The sequence below is a fragment of the Antennarius striatus genome, chromosome 15 (assembly GCF_040054535.1).
Source record: "Antennarius striatus isolate MH-2024 chromosome 15, ASM4005453v1, whole genome shotgun sequence".
Lineage (NCBI taxonomy): Eukaryota > Metazoa > Chordata > Actinopteri > Lophiiformes > Antennariidae > Antennarius > Antennarius striatus.
The window spans coordinates 18,218,490-18,236,645 of record NC_090790.1 but is presented as its reverse complement, the minus strand read 5'-3'; the positions used below and the strand labels follow the sequence as shown (position 1 = coordinate 18,236,645).

General features: G+C 39.0%; 1 protein-coding gene across 1 annotated transcript; it reads left to right on the top strand.

Moving 5' to 3' along the window:
* Window positions 1-1,381: 1,381 nt before the first annotated feature.
* LOC137608870 (regulator of G-protein signaling 14-like) lies at window positions 1,382-2,058 on the top strand. Its single transcript, XM_068335460.1, has 2 exons — window positions 1,382-1,950; window positions 2,043-2,058. Exons 1-2 carry the CDS (start codon window positions 1,382-1,384, stop codon window positions 2,056-2,058), a joined length of 585 nt encoding a protein of 194 aa, XP_068191561.1.
* The last annotated feature ends 16,098 nt before the right edge of the window (window positions 2,059-18,156 follow it).

Here is an 18,156-nt window from a genome sequence, read left to right as displayed (position 1 = left end):
GTTCCAGCTCCTGTTCCTTCGTCATCGATTGTAGCTGTCCAAAGCAGTCCTCTAACTCCTCCGTCTGTTAGCCCTGTGGTCTCGGAAGTATTTGAAGAGGAATCAAGGGTGGAAGGAAATCTTGTTAATAAGTCACAAATTGAAAACTTACCTGAAGAGTCATTCCAGCTAGTTGCCACTGACGCAGATCCACCAGTTGCCACTAATGCAGAGCCACCAGTTGCCACTGACTCAGAGCCATTAGTTGCCACTGAAGTAGCTGACCATGACCCAACTCTTAGACGTTCAACCCGTCAACGTTTAGCTCCTGATCGACTCCAGTATACAGCTCTTGGTAAACCCTCAGAATCTGTAGTTCAACTGGTAATACGCAGCTTGTCCAACCTCCTAGGTGTTTCACCCCCATCAGATCTGGTTGTGCCGTCTGTTGAAATTGTTTAGTTAGCATGCAACGGGACGAGCATAGTTTAAGGACGGGAGAGTGTAACCAGGATGAATGTTACCACAGTAATATTCGATGGTTATTTTGGTTATTATTAATATTTTTCTTATTATTAATATTTTTATTCTTACCATAGCACAGGACGTTAGGTTCCACACTAGTGTGAACTTGTCACGTGGTGTATGACATCACGCATTCACCTGTGGGGCTGCGGGTGGCTAATGATGTCACCTGCAATAAAAGCCAGTGAGAAAACGGCGTTGGGGGGTGTGTGTCCGCGAAAGAGAGAGAGATCCGGAAGCGTCGAAAGCAGCCGGCATTGGAGTTCCCTGATCAGCCGCAGGCTACCGGAACAGACCTGTGTGGACGAGTTATCTGAACTATATGAACGTTGAACATTTTTCATGGATTTGGTCGGAGTGCCGGTGAGGACTCGACTAAACGATGGCGAGCTAGGACTCTGATTCAGAGCGGGGACAACCGATGCGGAGAACTTCGCCTGGTCTGGTAGGAGGCTCTGGAAGCCGGTCCCCCCCTGTCACCTCCGGACACACCCACATACACACACGCACACACACGCCATTGCCAACGGACCAATTACGGCTTGGACTTGACCCTGGATTATTTTGGACAATGAGTGTGATGATAAATATTGTGTGTGGGTTTATCTGAAATGTACTTTACTTTAGTTAATTTTATTCCTTCTGCAGAGAGTGAATATTGGGGTTCACTGTATATATATATTTTTTTCTTCACAAAGTAATATAATTAATTGCACATAAAGTTCTGTGTTTGTGTGGTTCATTGCACCGCTACCTCCATGAGTCGAATCGGTCTTCTGATTGACTAGTCCGAAAGCTAATATCTTTAATTAATGTAGCCTGGAAACTTGCTACGGTCACGGTCACATTCCAAGCTGTTTACCGCAGATTGTCCCGCATGGCAAAGAAAACACCACCAAGACAATTCTGGAAATGCGACAGGTGGTGCGCCACGCGTTCTTCCTCCACGGAGGATAAGAAGATCCAGGCAGTATCAGATGGAGAGTTGAACATGTCTACGAGGGCCTGTGGCGGCAGCAGCTCCAGCCTTCCTGGCGCTCAGGGCGGAGATGTCAGCCCGACCTGTAGTGTGTTGAGTTGGGCTGTCTCGTTTGAGAAGCTGCTGGAGGACCCCTGTGGAGTTGACTACTTTACATCCTTCTTGAGGTCAGAGGTGAGTGCGGAAAACATTTTATTCTGGCAGGCTTGTGAAAAGTTCAGGAAGATCCCAGCCACCTCATTGGATGAGCTGAAAGCAGAGGCTCGCTCCATCTACGACACATATCTGTCTGACAGCGCTCCCTACTCAGTCAATATTGATGATACGGTCAAGGTGGAAGAGAAGGACTTGGAGCAACCCACGCCTGTTATGTTCAACGACGCTCAAGCACAGATATTTAAACTGATGAAGATGGACAGCTACAGCTACAAACCCAGGTCCACTAAAATGGGCAGAACAGCCTCGAGGTGCAAAGCCAGAACTGTAGATAGTAATTTAAAATCCACATTCAGAAGACTTATGGGTGATAAGTCTTCATTTGTTTTCTCATGTGGTCCAGCTCCCCGAATTTTTAGCCCATCCAGATTGATGTCGCATATCTCGTTTGTAGTCTGAACAGTGCCATACAACATTATATCCAATATTTGCGGGATAGATTGAAACCACATTTGGAAGGCAGTTTCATATCGGACATGGACAGATGCGTCTTCCGTCTGACCAGCTCCAAACGCTCCAATCAAATATGGCGGACAGTGACATTATATCCGCAACGCGAGAGCGAGGTGCCAGGAGGAAGAGTGTTGTGCGTTACGGAGCGGTAAAAAATGGAAGAAGAAGTTGGCAACGTCTGGTGTGTGAAATTTTCTACACCTCTACCAGACAGTGATATCGCCAATGCGCTATGGTACCAAAATGTACGTCGCTGTTGTTGTTGTTGCCACTGTCACAGTTAAGTGACCTCACACATTACACGCTGAATGGCGACCCCGCTCTTATTGTTACACGTGTGTGAGAAGTTCAGTGAGATGGGTTTCCCACACAATAAACACTATTTGTCTTTTCTATTTTCCCATGTTTATATGTACAGGCCCCTGCGTTTAAGCACACACATAGGGGGGGGGCTGTAGTCATACAAATAGGGAGATGGTGTCGTTAGAGCTACCTCAGGTTGCGCCCCAAGGAGCAAGCTGTTAGGGGACGGTGCCTTTCTCAAGGGCACTTGGGCAGTGCTCCAGAGGAGAACTGGCATCTCTCCAACTGCAGGTTCAGGATGAATAAGTCATTTCTGTCTGCAGGCAAAAGACTGCAGGAGAATGCACATCCATTGGCTTGTAAAATGCCCATCCCCTAAATCATTAACATCTCTCTCATTGCAACACATCATCAACTAAATTCGTACATTGCATGTCACATTTCAATTATTTTATGTTGGTGCGTTGTTGTTTTAAATCGTTCATTCAGTCCAATAGACGTGCATCTTTGCACGCGTCTTTGTCAGTTCTTGAAAAGAGTCCAGTTTTGTTAAACTAAGCGTTCACCATCGCAGATGCTGCAGTGACATTTTTTCACAGGTATGACACACGTAGTTTATTTAGCCATAACAATGTAAGACTTTAACCATCAGAAATATAACCTTGCAACGTCGCATTTTTAAAACCTAGTTTAAAGGCAGATAGTTATTAGACCCCTAACTTCATTATCCAGTTTGTACCAGAGTTGACTGCCAGTAAAAGATAAGGAAAATGCTTTTAGTGTAGTTCTCGCTTTCTTTTGTAAAAATGCTGTTTTTCCTCTCAGTTGGTAGTTGGATTCATTAATCTGTATTTGTCTTTGTGTATTTTGTGGTAATTAGTTATTGGCTATTAGTTGTGCAGTTTTATAGCTTATGATGTCATGTATTTTCAGTAGTTTAGATTTAATAAATAATAGATTATGTGTTTCCCCATACTTCAGCACAGTAGTTAAGATAGGGCAGGATTAGTGCAAAATAAATTATATAGACCGCCTTGTGATTTAATAGTTTTTGAGTTTTCCAGAGTATGGATACACTTCTGGCTAACTTTTTTGGCAATTGTCTAACATGAGATTTCCAATTAAGCATCTCATCAATGATCACTCCTAGCATTTTGAATTCAGCAACCAGCTCAATATTTATTTCATTCACCTTGATATTTATTTTGTGTTTGCAGCTGTTCTTCCCAGTTTCTCAGTTAGAATTTCATGATAAATTGTGATAAAAATCCTTTTTGAGGTCAATAAAGATTCCTATTGAGTACATCTTTTGATCTATGGCCTCAGTAATGACTTGGCGTCCACTCTGGAATCTTTTAGGGTGTTTCACATGTTGCGGGGTTACATGAAAGACAAACTCACACACGCTCATACTCACAGCTTCAGACAATGTGGTGTGACCAGTTCACCTAAACAGCATTATGCTGGAGGTGTGTTTGTATGTGTGGGTGTGTGTGTGTGTGTGTCTATCTATATGTATATATACATATACTGTATATATACTGTATATAGGGATGAGCGAGTACACCACTATCTGTATCTGTATCTGTAAAACCAACTAGATTATCTGTATCCGTATCTGTACAGTGGTAGCTCTACTTACGAAATTAATTGGTTCCGGAAGAAATAACGTAAGCAGAAAATTACATAAGTACAGACGTGTTTTCCGTGCAAATGCCCTAATCCGTTCCAAGCCCACAAAAATTCCGACATAAATGTTTTACAAAGCATAAAAATGCACCAAAACATGTAACAAATAAATGTTACGATTGGATTATTACACAATAAATGAGAGTTGTGCATAATGTAAGAAACAAAGAATAAATATGATGGTCATTTACCTTTTAACTGCTGTCCTCACCGTTTTTTGCCCTCTTTGGTTCATGCGCTCCTATCTCACGATGCCGAACAACAGAGTGAATTCCAGTCCTCCTTCTGAACTTCTCCAACCACCCACGGAATGCCTTAAACTCCTTAAACTTCCTTTTGTTTTAATAACGTGGCGATTGTAGATGCATTACGGCCATATTCTTTGGCGAGATCAACCAAACACATCCCTTTTTCATGCTTTTCTATTATCTCTTGCTTTGTTTGTACAGACAAAAAACTCTTTTCTTTTCCTCTTTTCTCCGTCACTTTCTTGGGGTCCATAGCGAATACTCTAAAAGTTAATATATTTACGTAAAACTATCAGAACACGTCATGGGTCGAGGATTGAATGATGAGAACCCTGTATAAACACCTATCTAGCGCCACACAGAGGTCCCTCTTAGCCAATGGGATCCCTGGAAGATACTAGGTAATAGCCAATCGCAGAGCAGCTATGAGAATGTTGCGTTCAGGAACCTGTAGGAGCTGCGAGTATCAGCCCGTACTGTATTTTTACCTTTCGTAAGTTGAAATTTCTTTCGTAACTAGAGGTAAGTAAGTAGAGACATTCGTAAGTAGAGGTACCGCTGTACTCGGATTGGGCGGGGCTTAAACCGGAAGTGGGTGGGGCTCAAATCGCTACATTATTTTAAGTCTAAAATTGATATGGATTGATCACAAGGTGCTATATTTATTGTTTCTTTTAACACTATTTACAGAACAGCCTCGAAATTGAGATTCAAATCAATGTTTTTGATCACAAAATTAAGAGAACTATTTACAGAGGAAGTTTTTTATGGAACTGAGTAAGAACATGAATATTCTTGAGTCTATGAATGAATATTTACCGAAGAGCCTCAGAACTGTTATTCGACGTGTAATAGGATTGTTAATTTGTTTGAAGTACGTCAAAATTATTTTGTATTATGGTTAATCTATGCAAGGCTCTATGCAATTATCCCTCGGGTGTAATATCACCCTCTGGTGGCAGGTGGGGTCTATATAACTGACAGGAAACGGGCAGGTAGGCTTATGAATAGAGGGGTTACAGACGCTTTTGATCAAAATAGTAAAGGAACTACGTATATGCAGAATGAGTAAATACAAAATGTATTGATGAAGTGCATGCAATAGGAAATTATCAACTACGAAGTATGCATGAACAAGAATTGTCATACTTAACAAAACTTTAAATTTTTTTTGTCTTTTTCAGTTTAATTTTTCTTATAATCAAACTTTTTTTAATTATTATTTATTTTTAGCACCTAATGTTCTTGCCTTTTTTTTTCACATAAAGTTAAACAATGTTGATTGAGGCGAGCGTGTGTGTGTGTGTGTGTGTGTGTGTGTGTGTGTGTTTGTGCGCGCTATGTCTCAGTTAAAATATTTATAAAGTATAGAAATTACTAATTTGAACAGAGTTTAGAACAAACAGGTAAAAAAAGAAAAAAGACAAGTGGAGGCGGTGGTTAAATGCACGCGTACGTGCAACAAAAAAACAACGACAAGAAAGTTCACCAGGTAACCAAACACCGAAATAGAGGCAAGCTGGAGAAAACTTAAGAAGAAAGACGTGAGGAACAGTGGAGCCACCAACAGAGAGATCAGTAATTGTCTGCGTGTGCCGGAGAGTGGGACAGGGACAAACTCCACTCTAACTACAGTCTGTAGGGAGGGGCGGGAAGTGTGTGTGACTGGCCAATCACAGAGCGTGAAAACAGTCCGGGTGATTTTCCTTCAGTCCGATGACGAGTATTAACGGGTTTTATTCGTATTGTACTCGTATTCGTCAAAAATGTGTAACTGTATATACATATATAAGGTACAGGCACAAGGGACCTATAGGCATGCAGGTAGGTAGAGCGGTGGGCAGCTCCCTTGTGGGGCATCCCAATGACCAATGTATAAAGGGGACGGTGCCTTGCTCATGGGCATCTTGCCAGAGCTCGGGAGGTGAAAATCTTTTTACCCAACATGGGTCTTGAACCGACGACCCTTCAGTCCCCAGCCCAAGACTTCCTGGACTTCCTGGACTGAGCTACTGCCGTCCCTACATTATGTTGACGTTACATTATGTAGTGTAATACAGTACTGTTATGACCCCGTGACCCCAATCACAAAAGGGCAAATGATCACCATTACCATTCTACTGTGGCTACTAGTATTAGCACTGCTCTTGTGATCGTCTTGTGCTAATGTAGTGTAACAGCCAGAGGGTGACACTGAGCCGCAGTTCAACTTCCACTGAGTCAGTTTTATATACTTAACCATTTAGAATTTTCAGTCGTCGGCTCTCACCTTTCTGATTACTTCTAGCCAATTTCTGTCCTTTTTTTCCCCACAATATTTTGGAACTTGCTTCAGGATGTAGTGTCCACATTGTATTTTCAACAGGAAATGAAATTTTTGATGGTCAAGGAAATGGAAATTGTGCCGTCCACACTGGAAGGAGCTACAGGCCATGCTACCGGGGGGGGGACTCGCACCCAACAGACGGGTGAATCACCTCATAGAAGGGTGGAACCCCCAGCCGGCTGGGTTGACACAGCAACCCCACCAGTAGAATCGACGCTTCTCCCAGTGTGGAAGATAAACACAGAATTCTCTGTTTCCTGTCAAACGGTGAAAGTGCCGCATCTCAACGCCTTGGGATCACCCAGACGGAGCTGGTTGATGTGGCTGGGGCGGGGGTGGACATTAACGGAGTAAATTTACTTAAGTACTGTACTTAAGTACAGATTCTGAGGATTTCTACTTTACTCAAATACTAGAATTCTTTCATACTAATTACTCTTACTTGAATACATTTCCAAGGCAAAGATTTTTACTCTTACTCAAGTTAATTTCTGAGAAGACTCATGAATACTCGTTACTTTTAGGTTTGCCTGCTGTTCTTTTTAGCCCGCCCCTCGCCCCCCCAAAATGCAATTGCCCCCACGCAGTGTTTGTCAAAGAAGGAAACCTATCACAGTACACATTCTCAACTGGGATTTACGTAAAAGCGGAAATACGTCACATTTCACATTTATAACATGTAAACAGAATAAATTCAACACTGAGACAAATTGTTGATGCTTGTGGTTTTTTTTAAATTTTAAATATTTTTTGCTTCAGTAATGACTCGTTGACTTTAAATCAACATGAAGACAACAAAGTTATGGATCGCAAGCTCCCCTTTTTTCCATTTCAACATTGGCTTGTCTGAAAAAAATAGAGCATATTGGTTAGAGTAGGTCTGAGTATTGATAGATGCAGAAAATCATCATCAGACGAAACCAATTTAAAAGATTAAACTATGTTTATTTTTGCTGTTCATGTTATACTTTACATGAAAGATTTATTGAAAATTAATAATAACTTGAACAACCTCATTGCACATCCATTCCAGTAGGTTTTTCCATCTTGTCCACATATGTAGCCTGCTTTTTTATGACAGTTTGAATACGCAATTATGGGATAGCCCTGAATAAAAACAGTTTAAGGCATATAAAGAACAAAGTTTAGGGACATGCTTCTGTTGATGAATAAATATAAAGTTGTTAATATATATATAGTTTATATTAGTTGTGTATTTTAGTCATGCATTGAAATAAATTGCAATAAAATGATTGTTTTACCCGAGCTTCCACTTCCATTTCTTTCCCTGATAAAGAACATGAGAAAAACAGAAGGTTTTCTTGTTAAAGTGTTCACAGATCAAAAATACAACAAAATGAAATAAATGACTGAAACTCACCTGGAAAGGAAATCATGATGAGGACCAACAGCAGAGCAACTTTTACAATCATTGTGTTCAGTTTCAGTGATGAACCTTAAAGTCAGTGGATATTCATTAGATACATTCATCCTATAAACCTGCTTTATACACTGTCGCTGGGTACTGAAGCCTACCGCAGCCCACTGGGGTGTGAGGCAGGGGACACTCCGGGCGCGACGCCAGCGTACCGTGGACCCAAACATAGACAAACATTGACACACACACTCTTGCAACTACAGACAATCTGGAACCGAACAATTAACCTGAAGCAAGTTTCCGGAGGTGGGAGGAACCCGCACAGAACGGGATTCGAACCCGGAATCGCCTTGTTATGCGGCAACAGCACTACCCACTGCGCCGCCCGGATGTTAACTATTAAATGAGAAATTAATTTCATGTTTGTTCACTGATGAACATGATCACTGTGTGGTATTATGAGTGAGGCTGTAATGTTACACCAAACCCGATGAATGGTGTTGGTCAGAAATTAAAATTAGGTTTTTTATACTTGTGCAGAATGCTGATGCTTTAATTTAGTACATTTCTCAAGTAATGTCAGAAATCATAACTTGTATACGAATACAAGTATAGTTTATAATGCAATCTGATAGTGTTGTGTTCCTCCATCCCATAAACAACTTTCAAATCAACTACATAGGATCCATATCAGAGTCTTACCTTTGTAGGAGACGTCTTGCAGTCTTTATTTACTGCAGACTTCTGGTACGATTAAATACATGAGTGTTCCTGAATAATTCATGATGGTTCAGCCCATTAAGTTTTGGTGAAGCAACATGTCCAATATTGTAATGTTAAGTAAATAGAACACAAGTACGATAATGTTGTGTCTCAGCGGAGTCAGGCATCAGCTGCGACTCAGTTCAGCGGAACAATGAAATTACTGCCTGCGATAATTTTGTGAAACACGATTGTTGGAAGTTTTTCAACTATTCAATAAAAACAGTTCAGCATCAATTTGCATACAAATTTTGATTTTATTTTTGATATCTCTGGTAGAAGCAACAAATCATATATTACATTTCAACTGACAGTTGAAGTAATGAACAGTAAAAGATGAATATTCACAGCTTTGCACTTTGCACTCGCAGGTATGGCTGTCCCATTGGAGATGGGGTGTTGGGGCTACCCAGGCCAACCAGTCTGGAATCTGTTAATAGCTGTGGCTCTGTGGGGAGAGAATCAGATGGTTCTGAGAAGACTTTAGGTGGCAGCAGAGAGAACCTCTTGAAGGATTTGGAATGGTCAAGTGTTCAGCTGGCAGCTAGGATGGAATGAATAGAGGCTGGCCAGCATGTGTTGGCATCAGCTCTGCACAACACAAACACATCTAAACAGTGTGAACAGCTTGATGCCACAGGGCTCAAACACATAGTGGTAAAAGTCAGTAAACATGCCCTGTTTGATACTTGATTTAATATAAAACTGGTTTTAACACATGCAAATTGGATCAGTCTTCCTTTCTTCTACAACAAATCAATGATCATTCATTATTTAACATAAAGCATAACATGGGAAAACAAATGTTTTAAAAGTGGTTATTAAACTGTGATGGACAATTGTCAGGCACTTTCAGCTCTGACGCCAGGTTCAGGAAGTTTGCCAACCTCAGGAGCTGCTGGAACTTCTTGCAAGTTGAATGACTAAGCCAACCTGTGACCAACCGGACTTTTTTTGGTCCATCACTATTACAGTGCTTCACTGGTCCTAGTATTATAGGCTGGAAAGAACGCTTTCGCCAAGAGCTTTCTCCTGTCACCACCTTGAGGTGACTTGGCCAGGATGCGGCTTCGGCGTCTTTCTCTTTTGAATTTGGCAGTTTGAAAAATGACTGCTGACCGGACAATTTGCGGATGAAACAAATGCATTTAAAAATGTCTTACATGTGGTCCAGCTCCCCCAATCATTCGTGCTTAAGACAAAAAACCCCCCACAAAGGTTAAACATTGTAGGTGACTCAGTTGCTAATTTCTTGTTCCCTAAACAAGTGCATTTATTTACATGTACTGTAAAGTAAGAGAAACATAATAGCATGAAAAGTAACAGTGATGAACCGTCAGTGTCTGTGGGAATTAGCGAGTGAAATTTTATTTTCGTAGCTATTTTTCAATAATAACGAAGTACATCTAAATATTTACAATAGCAACGGTTATAAGTATCTGCAGGGCTGAAGAACCAGAATTAATCTCCAGTTCATTAATTATAAAATGAGAGGAATTGGAATATTTGTACATTCGGTTGTTGCCCTCAGGTGTTTGAATATTAAGAAGTCTGAATATTAATGATTGGAGCTGATGATGTATTAATGTGACAGCTCCTAATTGGAATTTGTTCCTCTCATCTCAGCCTGGTCAAAATATTTTACAGGTTCATTTTCCTGAATTCCACACAGAGATTGATACACAAATTATTCTTGAAATGTAATTAATAGAAATGTAAACATTCCTGAAGGATTGGTAATTTCTAGAGGTCGTGGGTCACACGTGTGTGTGTGAGAAGTTCCGTGAGATGGGTTTCCCATATAACAAACAGTATTCACTCATTCAGGTTGTGTTGTTTTGTCATAGGTTGATGGTTGATAGAAGAATTATATACTTTATTTATGAAGAGTAATCCCTCGTTACTCGCAGTTAATGCATTCCAGGACCACCCACAAAAAACGAATTTCAGTGATATAGCAACTATGCGTTTATTTTATTATATACAGTAATTTAAACGTTTATGAACCATTCCCATACTGATACTAAACCACACTTCATCCTGACTAATCTTTGCTACTTCCTGGTCCACAGCAGCCACTTCTTCTAGTCTTTGTTCTCTCTCATTTCCCTTGTTCATCAACTCTTCAAAGTACTCTTTCCATCTCCTTATTAAACGGGAAGATAGAATGGTATCACGTGACTACCTACTAAAAATCAACAATGTAGTGAAGCCGCACATCTTCAAGTGTGAATAAGCAAGGGATTTCTGTAATTTAAACATTTATGAACCCTCCGACTGCCTCCCTGATGAGACCAACTACAATTGAAGAGGTTAAAATAAGCATTCACCTGGCTTGCTTGGAGTTTAGATGTTTTGGGGAACGGATGGACTCCAGGTTCTTGTGGTCAATCCAGACCAGGAAAGTTGCTCCCTCCAAATAGTGTCTCCAGTCCTCAAGGTCCAGCTACTTTTATTCACCATAATTCTGAGTTCCAAATGTCATAGTTTCTGTCTGCGGGCAAAAGACTGCAAGAGAATGCAAAAGGATGGATCGTCTGCACCTTTGCTGAATGCTGGGACAACACTGACCACACTGGAGTTGTGGATGAAATGCAGACTAAATTTTGGGACAAAAAACCGAACTGCTGAAGCTCCTTGTAAGTTGAAGGGCAAGGGTAATTGGTGACCACTCTGACCTTTTCTGGGTCCATTATGATACCACCATTGTTAGTGATAAAAGAGTCTAGGTCATATTTCTCCTTGGCTCAAGTTTCAAAGGCTGAAAATAAATAGAACCTTCAGCTGGGGGGCAAAGTGTGAGATCTATGGCACAGTCATAGGGTCCACGCGGTGGAAGAGTGTCAGACGTAACCCGAGTCCGACCAGAGCTGTGATTTAAATCGGCTCCAACAGGGGTTTCCCAACCGATTTTTAAATGGGTCAACTTTCTTTGTTACGGTTTCCAAAGGAACCAGGCGCGAGATTCAAACTGTCACTTAATCGAAAACCTTTCATCAGTTCGTAGTCAAATCCAGGCAGGGGTCAAAATCAGATGATCACAGAACCAAAGGTCATTAACTGGGCATCAAAAGACAAAAATCATGGTGAAACAAGCAAAGGTCAAAATCCAGAAAAACACAGACAAGGCAAGGCAAACAATAACGGTTTGGCATACACGATCCTCAAATACGATTCTCCGCTCAAACAAATACTGAGCTACACTGCTACGATTCTGAACTGAAGTGAAAGGACTTGAGTAGACAGACCAGGATGCTAAATTAGGTTCAGGTGAACACAATCATCAGCACATTGCGTGGGAGTGAAAACTGGGAAGAACTAAACACAAATAGGCTGAACACGAGACGAGGCAATCGGGGAAAACAAGACCAGGGGCAACAAATCCAGGAGATGGCAGTAACACGAAACCAGAAATATACATAGAATGAAAACCAATAAATAAAAGACAAAAAACAAAACTGACACAGATCATCTCATTTTTTAGCCAATATCCATCCCATGTTTACAAGACAAACCCTGCCCACACTGAATTTTTAAAAGGACATTATTTTTTCTTCTCTTTAAAATAAAAATAATAAAAATAATAATAGTAATATAATACTAAATTATACGGGTTTCTTGTCCCTCTGTTTCTTCACATGACAGTGGGAAGCGCTATTGTCTCATGGCAAGGAGGTTCTGTTTTATTTCCATCACCTGGACTTTCATTAATTTTAATTGATTTTGTATTTTACATCAAGGATTTATTTGAAGTGATTCACAATTTGACCAACTCCATTATGCATTCATTCCAGTAGATAGTTCAGACTTAAGTTTGAAGTTGTCCACATGCCAGAGTACAATCTTTTTAATAAAATTCACTAGATTGCATTGAACAGAAATTTTATATCTATCACTTAGCAAGGGAAATAATATTTAATGGGACACAACGATGTTTTTCAAACTGGATTCGTTTTTTTAAACCTTCTCATTTCACATTTATGACATTTAAAGAGAATAAATTCAACACAGACAAGTTGTTGATGCTTGTGGTTTTTTTATTCTTTATATTTTTTGCGTCAGTAAGGACTCAATGACTTGAAAACAACATGAAGACAATGAAGTCAAGACATTCAAACCAGGAGATTTCCCATGTTTTCCTCAGCAATGTCCATGGTGTTTGAGTTCAACTTTGTGTTCTCTGTGAGGAAGAAGAACATATTGGTTAGAGCAGGTCTGAGTATTGATGGATCCAGAAATTCACTATGAGAAGAAACCAGTTGAACATTTTAGACTATGTTTGTTGTTGTTGTTGATCTTATATTTTGAATCAAATATTTTTTGAAAGTTATTAATGAGTTGAACAACCTCAATCAGCATGGTGCGTATGAGCCTAATTGTGTCCATGGTTGTGTCCATGGTTGTGTCCATGGTTGTGTCCATGGTTGTGTCCATGGTGTCCATGATGGTCATGGTGTCCATGGTGCTCATGGTGTCCATGGTGCTGAATAAAAACATTGACAGACTTATTAGGTGTATAATGAACAAACTTTGGGGACATGTTGATGTTGGTGCAAATTTATACTAATAAATTGATAAAAAGTTATTAACAGAAATTAAATGATATTCATTATGCAGTAAAATGATTGTTTTACCACCTCGGTATGACCTTCGACTTCCATTTCTTTCCCTGATAAAGACATGAGAAAGACAGAAGGTTTTCTTGTTAAAGTGATCACAGATCAAAAATACAACAAACTGCAATAAATGACTGAAACTCACCTGGAAAGGAAATCATGATGAGGACCAACAGCAGAGCAACTTTTGCAATCATTGTGTTCAGTTTCAGTGATGAACCTTAAAGTCAGTGGATATTCATTATTAAATGAGAAATTCATTTCAAATGTTTGTTCACTGGTGAACATGATCGCTGTGTGTTATTGTGAAGGAGGCTGTCATGTTACACCAAACCTGATGAATGGTGTTGGTCAGAAATTATATTTACAGTTTGTATAAATGTGCAAAACGCTGATGCTTTAATTTAGTACAATCATCATCTAAAATCACAAAAACTTTATATTATATTTATATAAAAATAACAGTGTCATTTATAGCACAACCTAATAAATAGTATTGTGTTCCTCCATCCCATGAACAACTTCACAAATAAATTGCAGAGGATCCGTATCAGAGTCTTACCTTAGTAGGAGACGTCTGGCTGTCTTTACTTACTGCAGACTTCTGGTACGATTAAATACATGGTGGTCCTGAATAATTCATGATATTTTCAGCCCATTACGTGTTACAGCCAGCTCTACAGGTGAAGCAGTATGTACAATATTGTAATGTTAAGTAAATGGAACACAGGTGTGAAAATGTTCTGGCTCAAAGAACATGTCCGTGTTTCTTCTACCTTGTGCTGTGTTTTTTCTTTTCTTTATACAGTTTACTCTCCTTGTGCTTGAATCCAAAGTCTTTGTTACGGTTGTGCGTACTAACTAACTAACTAACTAACTAGCAAACTAACTAACTAACCAATAGAAGAACAATATAGATAATAACAACAACATTAATTATTACATATTCTTTTTGGGTACAGTCAACTACGTCTACATACTTCAAACTAAAGATACTGTCAAAATGTTCGGTTCTGGTGATGTGGTATTCTGGTCATCGCCCATTACTGAAATCCCCCTTTAATTTCCATTAAACAGTCACTTTTGGAGGAAGACAGTCTATTTGTAAGTGTGAACTGCAGTTGCTTTATTGCACTGTTACTGTTACAAAAAGGGAGCAATGATGAACTGTGGAGGGAAAATGGGAATGGACCTTATGGACTTATTTTTTGAGGGTTAGTTCCATTAACAATCTTTCCAAACCATCCAAGTTAGATAGAATTAGTTTCCCAAATGATGTTTACATTTCTATTAATTACATTACGAGAGTAATTTGTGTGTCGATCTCGGTGTTGAATTCAGTCAAGTGAACTTGCAGGAAAAGAAATTTCACCTCTCCTCCAAGAGTCTTCTTCAGTCCTAGGGATTTTAGGAGTGTGGCTTCACCTAGTGGTTATCACTATATCTGCAGCTGTTGGAGCTGCAGCTACATCAATACAGTACAGTGGCTTTAAGACGTGCAAATGACAGAATTTACATCTGTATACTATGAATGATTTCTCTCTAATGTCCACAATGAAAATTGGAGGAGATATAGTGGTCATCCATGCGTATTTGTCTGTATGATATTTATGTGAAAGTGACTTTCAAGTGAAATTTCCCGTCGTTGGGTGACAGTGGGGAGCGCTATTGTCTCATGGCAAGGAGGTTCTGTTTTATTTCCATCACTTGGACTTTCATTAATTTTAATTGATTTTGTATTTTACCTCAAGGATTTATTTGAAGTGATTCACAATTTGACCAACTCCATTATGCATTCATTCCAGTAGATAGTTCAGACTTAAGTTTGAAGTTGTCCACATGCCAGAGTACAATCTTTTTAAAAAAATTCACTAGATTGCATTGAACAGAAATTTTATATCTATCACTTGGCAAGGGAAATAATATTTAATGGGACACAACGATGTTTTTCAAATTGTCCTGGATTCGTTTTTTTTAAACCTTCTCATTTCACATTTAAACAGAATAAATTTAACACAGACAAGTTGTTGATGCTTGTGGTTTTTTTATTCTTTATATTTTTTGCGTCAGTAAGGACTCAATGACTTGAAAACAACATGAAGACAATGAAGTCAAGACTTTCAAACCAGGAGATTTCCCATGTTTTCCTCAGCAATGTCCATGGTGTTTGAGTTCAACTTTGTGTTCTCTGTGAGGAAGAACATATTGGTTAGAGCAGGTCTGAGTATTGATGGATCCAGAAATTCACTATGAGAAGAAACCAGTTGAACATTTTAGACTATGTTTGTTGTTGTTGTTGATCTTATATTTTGAATCAAATATTTTTTGAAAGTTATTAATGAGTTGAACAACCTCAATCAGCATGGTGCGTATGAGCCTAATTGTGTCCGTGGTTGTGTCCATGGTTGTGTCCATGGTTGTGTCCATGGTTGTGTCCATGGTTGTGTCCATGGTTGTGTCCATGGTGTCCATGGTGGTCATGGTGTCCATGGTGCTGAATAAAAACATTGACAGACTTATTAGGTGTATAATGAACAAACTTTGGGGACATGTTGATGTTGGTGCAAATTTATACTAATAAATTAATAAAAAGTTATTAACAGAAATTAAATGATATTCATTATGCAGTAAAATGATTGTTTTACCACCTCGGTATGACCTTCGACTTCCATTTCTTTCCCTGATAAAGACAGGAGAAAGACAGAAGGTTTTCTTGTTAAAGTGATCACAGATCAAAAATACAACAAACTGCAATAAATGACTGAAACTCACCTGGAAAGGAAATCATGATGAGGACCAACAGCAGAGCAACTTTTGCAATCATTGTGTTCAGTTTCAGTGATGAACCTTAAAGTCAGTGGATATTCATTATTAAATGAGAAATTCATTTCAAATGTTGGTTCAGTGGTGAACATGATCACTGTGTGTTATTGTGAGGGAGGCTGTCATGTTACACCAAACCTGATGAATGGTGTTGGTCAGAAATTATATTTACAGTTTGTATAAATGTGCAAAACGCTGATGCTTTAATTTAGTACAATCATCATCTAAAATCACAAAAACTTTATATTATATTTATATAAAAATAACAGTGTCAACTTCACAAATAAACTGCAGAGGATCCGTATCAGAGTCTTACCTTAGTAGGAGACGTCTGGCAGTCTTTACTTACTGCAGACTTCTGGTACGATTAAATACATGGTGGTCCTGAATAATTCATGATATGTCCAGCCCACTAAGTGTTACAGTGAGCTTTATTGATGCACACTATTATGATGTTAAGTAAATGGAACATAGGTGTGAAAATGTTCTGGCTCACAGTTCTGCTGTTACTCAGAACTACTTTATCCATGTTAAGACTGAACCATGAAATAAATGTTAAGAGATAAATTTGTGGAGCAAAAGTGTTCAGTAAACCCTTTGATAAATGAAAAAATAATAGTTTTACATCAATTTTACATAGGTTTTTAAAGTGAATGATTTTTCCTAATCTGACAGAAGTGACAAAAGAAATTCTGTTTCATGTTTCTTTCATCAGATACAAGTGATTGTTGGACAGGTAACATCATACCTTCAATTTTCTGTTATATTGCATGTTAATTGTCCAGAATATTAAGCTTATGAGGAGAAAAATAAATTATTTGGATCTTAAACTCCACATGAATGTTGTAAATCATGCATGATGAAAAGGCATTAAATTTCTGGATCCATTAGAATCTTTGACTCTAAGAGTTGCTGGTGCACAAACATTCATGAAAGTGTAGCAAAGCTCTCTGCTACTCAAGTGTGGGTTTGCTGAAAGGCCAGAGAACATTTTCCAGAACAATCTTTTCAAATAAGGGATAGAAAAAGATGATTATTTACAACTCTTATTTTTCTCCTCTAATCAAATGCATTTACCTACATGTAGGTAAGAGAAACATGAAAAAAGCATGAACAAACAACAGTGAGGAATTGTCAATGTGTTTGGGGACCAGTAGGGGAAATTTTATTCTCATGTCTGTTATTTGACGAGGGAAATAATAAATAACATCATCATATTTAACAGAACAGTTAAACCGGAACAGCTATGGATTTGGTCGTTGCCATTGGGTATTTGAGAAAGGAGAAGTTTGTAAATATTAATTGTGTTTGATGATGTGTGAATGTTCCAAATTTTTTTACAATTTATACATTTTTATAAGTTTCATAATTTCCATCATTTTCCACAGGTCCTGTGTCACATATGAGTGTGTGAGACACTCAGTGAGATGGGTGTACCACGTTATATACACAATAAAACACTGACTTTAAGATTATTTTGTTCTGTCATGGGCTGTTGGTCAAAAGGACAAACAAAAATTGATAGTTTTTTTTTAAAAAGTGTACATCTGGCTTGCTTGGAGTTTAGATGTTTTGCAGACTCCTTGTGATGCATCCAGCCAAGCTGCTGATCATGGTGTTGTATCAGGTCACCTTGTATGGACAGCTCCGCCTCAGCTGAGGCGCTGTCGGCTGGGCCTACTGCTCTGTTACAGAGTTGACTGATGGAATCCAAAAGCATGACAAGAGAGTGAAATCCAAATATGTATTTAATTGCAGAGGCAAAAGCAGGTAATCACTCCAAACTGGCAAAAAAAAACCAGTCAGAATCCAGAAATCAGGTAGAATTCATACAAGGAAGCCAAACAGAGAGGAGGAAT

What these genes read in the sequence shown, in the direction of transcription:
- LOC137608870 (XM_068335460.1), top strand. Translation starts at nt 1,382, where the DNA reads ATGGCAAAGAAAACACCACCAAGACAATTCTGGAAATGCGACAGGTGG.